Consider the following 4,693-nt stretch of genomic DNA (forward strand, 5'->3'; position numbering starts at 1 on the left):
TCAAAAGACTCTTACCGATCATGATCTGCTTTTGAAGAATCAACAATCAGCTATGCCCGACATGCAACAGACCATTGGTGATATTTCCCGATAATTGAACGAGAGACCCCCGGGTACAGTTTTCAAGTTCTACTGAGTAGAATCCGGCCGCTCAAATAAAGGCGATTACTACCCGTAGCGACAGGGTTTTGGGTCCCGAGGTGCAAAGGAATGAGGTTGAAGTGGAAGATGAGGAGGTGATGGATGAAGAGATCAAGATGGAAGTACCGGGAAAAGTGCAGAACACCACACCGGTTGCACCACCAGTAGTGAAGAAGCCGGTTGAAGTCCGGCCATCACCTGTGATTGACCAATCTCATATCTCGTATCCAGCTCGCGCAAAACACCAGAAATACACGCGGGAGTATGGGCACTTTCTTGATATGTTCCGACAGTTGAATATTAATCTCCCGTTCATTGAAGCCCTCCAACACATGCCGAAGTACGCAAAGTTCTTGAAAGACCTGTTGAAGAGGAAGGATAGGTTGGGGAAGGTGTCATCGATTCCCCTTATGTGAGATTGTTCGGCGGTAGTGTTAAACCGCGTCGAGAAGTGTCAGATCCAGGTGTGTTTACGATTCCATGTTTGTTTGATAGTGATGCGATGAGCCATGCATTGGCAGATTTGGGTGGGAGTATTAATTTGATGTTGTATTCTTTGTACAAGAAGTTGGAGTTAGGCGATCTTACACCGACTCGCATGTCTTTATTGTTGGCCTATCGTTCGATTAAGTATCCGCGAGGTATTACTGAGAAGTTGCTAGTGAAGGTGGATAAGTTTGTATTCTCGGTTGATTTTGTGGTGCGTGACATGGAGGCAGACGAGAAGGTTCCCATTATTCTTGGTCGTCCGTTCTTACGTACCGCAAAAGCGCTTATCAATGTATATGATGGGAAGATCATGCTTAGGGTTGGTGATGAGAATGTTACTTATGATGTCGCGAGGTCGATGAAGCATCCGAGTGATCAAGATGATTTCAGTGGCCCATGCCACTCGGTTTATTTTATTAACTCGTTTATTGCAGGTATTGATAGCTGTTTCGATTATATTTGTGGTGTGGATCTCGTGGGAAGTAATGGGTTGATTGATCGTGATGATTTGGGTAAATATGAGTCATGTGAGAACGATTCGGTTTGTGATGAGTTGGTTGAGATTTCGGGGTTACCCGAGAAGATAGAGGTAAATGAGATCAATTGTGAAAGTGAGGCGGGTCCTGTAGAGAAACCCGCTCCATTGGAGTTGAAAGTACTCCCGTCACACTTCGAGTATGCGTATCTTTATGAGGGCTCGAACTTGCCCGTTATTGTGTCATCCAATTTAACGGAAGAAGAGAAGTCAAAAATTATAGACGTGCTGAAGCTACATAAGGGGGCGATTGTATGGAGACTTTATGATCAAGGTATTAGCCCCGCTTATTGCACCCACCGGATTCTAATGAAGGATGAGTACAAACCAGTGGTGCAACCACAAAGGCGTCTTAATCCGAATATGCAAGAAGTGGTGAAGAATGAGGTATTGAAGTTGAAGGATGCCGGGATGATTTACCCGATTTCTGATTCTCCATGGGTGAGCCCGACTCAAGTTGTTCCAAAGAAGGGAGGTATGACCGTTGTGATGAATGAGAAGAATGAGCTTATCCCTTCGCGTACGGTTACCGGTTGGAGAGTATGAATTGATTATCGGCGATTAAATGATGCCACCTGGAAGGACCATTTCCCGTTGCCGTTTATTGATCAGATGTTGGAGCGTTTGGCAGGTCAGCAGTTTTATTGTTTTCTTGATGGTTTTTTGGGTTATTTTCAAATCCCCATTGCACCGGAAGACCAAGAGAAGACGACTTTTACATGTCCATATGGCACGTTTGCGTACTGTCACATGCCGTTTGGACTATGTAACGCTCCGGCTACCTTTCAGCGTTGTATGGTTGCCATCTTTCAGGATATGATAGAGACGTCCATAGAAGTGTTTATGGTCGATTTTTCGGTTTACGGTAATTCTTTCGATCAGTGTTTGGCTAATCTGGAGAAGATGTTGAAGAGGTGTATTGAGACGAAGTTAATGCTAAATTGGGAAAAATGCCATTTTATGGTGACTGAAGGGATTTTTGTTGGGACATAAGATCTCGAGAGATGGTATTGAGGTGGATCGAGCAAACATTGATACTATAAGTAGACTTCCTCCACCGACGAATGTGAAAACGATTAGGAGTTTCTTGGGCCATGCAAGGTTTTATCGGCGACTTATCAAAGACTTTTCAAAAATTACCCGCCCAATGACCCGACTCCTCGAGAAAGACGTACCGTTTGCTTTGGATGATGAGTGTGTGAAGGCGTTCACGTTTTTGAAAGAGAAGCTCGTAAGTGCACCCATTCTTTGTTCTCCCGATCGGAGCTTGCCATTCGAACTCATGTGTGATGCTAGTGATTATGCGGTTGGAGCGGTTTTGGGGCAAAGGCGAGAATAACATTTTCACCCCATCTATTATGCTAGCAAGACGTTGAATGATGCCCAAGAGAACTACACCACCACCGAGAAGGAGCGTTTAGCCGTTGTTTTCGCATTTGACAAATTCCGCTCGTATCTCGTACTTTCGAAGACCACCGTTTTTACCGATCATGCAGCTTTACGTGTCCTCTTTCAAAAGAAAGAGGCGAAGCCTCGTCTTATACGGTGGATTCTTCTACTTTCCGAGTTTGACATCGAGATCAAAGATAAGAGGTGTGCGGAAAACGTAGCGGCCTATCATCTATCCCGCCTAGAAGATCCGAGGAGGAGATTGGTGATACATTCCCTTACGAGTCGATCAATTTTGTTGCGACTGAGAAGCAAGGTATGCCATGGTTCACTTATTTTGCTAATTATTTGGCTAATGGGTTTGTTTTGGAGGGTATGACTACGCAACAAAAAGAAAGTTTTTCCGGGATGTGAATAGGTATGTGTGGGATGACCCGTTCTTGTTCAAGATTGGTGGTGATCGGATTCTGAGGAGATGTGTGGCGAAAAAAGAAGGTTGGGATATTCTCAAGCATGTTCATGAAGGGTAGACTGGAGGTCATCATGGTGCGCATGCTTTCGCGCAGAAGGTGTTTGATAGTGGGTTCTATTGATCGACAGCTGTTAAAGATGCTGAAGAGTTTGTGAAGCTTTGTGTTGCGTGCCAAAGAACAGGTAATATTTTCTCCAAGAATGAGATGCCTCAAAACCCCATTCAAATTCTTTAAATCTTTGATGTTTGGGGCATCGACTTCATGGGACCGTTTCCCACGTCGAACGGTAATAAGTATATTTTGGTAGCGATTGATTATGTGTCGAAATGGGTGGAAGCCCAAGCGTGGCCACAAATGATGCACGAGTTGTTGTGAGATTCATCAAGAAGTTGTTTACTCGTTTCGGTACTCTGAGAGCTATTATTAGTGATCGGGGCACCAATTTTTGTAATACCGTCATGGAGAAAGCATTGGCTCGTTATGGGGTTACTCATCGTACCTCTACTGCTTATCACCCTCAAACGAATGGTCAAGTCGAAAATGCGAATCGGGGGTGAAGAGGATTTTAGAGAAGACGATTGGGGCTAGTAGAAAGGATTGGTCAGAGAAGTTAGATGATGCTTTGTGGGCATTCCGAACTGCATACAAGACTCCGTTGGGAACTACACCGTTTATGCTTGTTTATGGTAAGTCTTGTCATCTCCCGGTTGAGTTGGAGCATCGTGCGTACTGGGCGTTGAAGACGGTTAACATTGATGAGTTGGAAGAGGTACTTTCAGATTCATGAGTTGGAAGAGCTTCGGGAAGTGGCATATTCTCGATCGTTGAACATCAAAGAAAAGACGAAAGCCTACTTGGTCGATGGTTGAAAGGAGGCAAAGAGTTCAAGAAAGGTGATAAGGTATTGTTAATTAACTCTCGTTTGAAGTTTTTTGCAAGTAAATTGAGATCGAAGTGGACGGGACCGTACTTGGTGAAAGAAGTTTTCCCGTATGGAGTGGTAGAGTTGGAGAATCCGGATAATGGAACATCTTGGAAGGTGAACGGTCATCGCTTAAAGCACTATCTTGGAGAACCGGAGGAATCAATCGAGATGGAGGAAACTCCTCTCGATCCATTGCATTGATTTGTCAAACGTGATTCTTGAGTAAGAACTCAAGTGTAGAGTTTGTATATTCGTTCCTATTTTTTTATTTCTATTTTATTTTTATTTTTTTCTTGAGTCACTAACATAGTTTTTTGTAGCTTTTATTTGTTTTTAAGTGCAGGTTCCCTGGACGGATCGCACGAGATATCGCGGTCTACTCAGGTGCGGAATCCTTGCGTAGATCGTTACGAGTATAGAACGCAAATCAAACAAACACGATACGATAAACGAACACGTTATATTGATAACCGAACACGTGATACGATATCACTATTACAGACTCGTGAACCAAAACTGCTAACAACTATCACACGATTCACTCAACAACCCGTTAACCAACTATCCGTAACCTATATATAAATACACGACAACTTCGCCTGACATGTTCAGGCGAAGTTGTCCATAACTTCGCTTGTTCAACAAGTTCGCCTAGGCGAACTTGTTGACAACTTCGCTTTAAACAAAAACATAAATAACAATACAGACTCGATTACAGACACTAGACTATGAACTACTGAC

General features: G+C 43.6%; 1 protein-coding gene across 1 annotated transcript; it reads left to right on the forward strand.

Moving 5' to 3' along the window:
- The first annotated feature begins 643 nt into the window (after window positions 1-643).
- Window positions 644-3,084, forward strand: LOC143628858 (uncharacterized). The gene is made up of 3 exons (XM_077098325.1): window positions 644-953; window positions 1,065-1,640; window positions 2,927-3,084. Exons 1-3 carry the CDS (start codon window positions 644-646, stop codon window positions 3,082-3,084), a joined length of 1,044 nt encoding a protein of 347 aa, XP_076954440.1.
- The last annotated feature ends 1,609 nt before the right edge of the window (window positions 3,085-4,693 follow it).

The sequence above is a fragment of the Bidens hawaiensis genome, unplaced genomic scaffold, assembly GCF_021521415.1.
Source record: "Bidens hawaiensis isolate Kalapana, Puna unplaced genomic scaffold, B.hawaiensis_p1.1 tig00005079_1, whole genome shotgun sequence".
NCBI lineage: Eukaryota > Viridiplantae > Streptophyta > Magnoliopsida > Asterales > Asteraceae > Bidens > Bidens hawaiensis.

Bases quoted from the DNA above. Each gene is read 5' to 3' on its own strand.
- LOC143628858 (XM_077098325.1), top strand. From the start codon at position 644: ATGAGCCATGCATTGGCAGATTTGGGTGGGAGTATTAATTTGATGTTG. The intron at 954-1,064 runs GTGATGAGAATG...CGTTTATTGCAG, and splicing joins GAAGATCATGCTTAGGGTTG to GTATTGATAGCTGTTTCGAT. The intron at 1,641-2,926 runs GTATGACCGTTG...TTTGTTTTGGAG, and splicing joins AGTTGTTCCAAAGAAGGGAG to GGTATGACTACGCAACAAAA.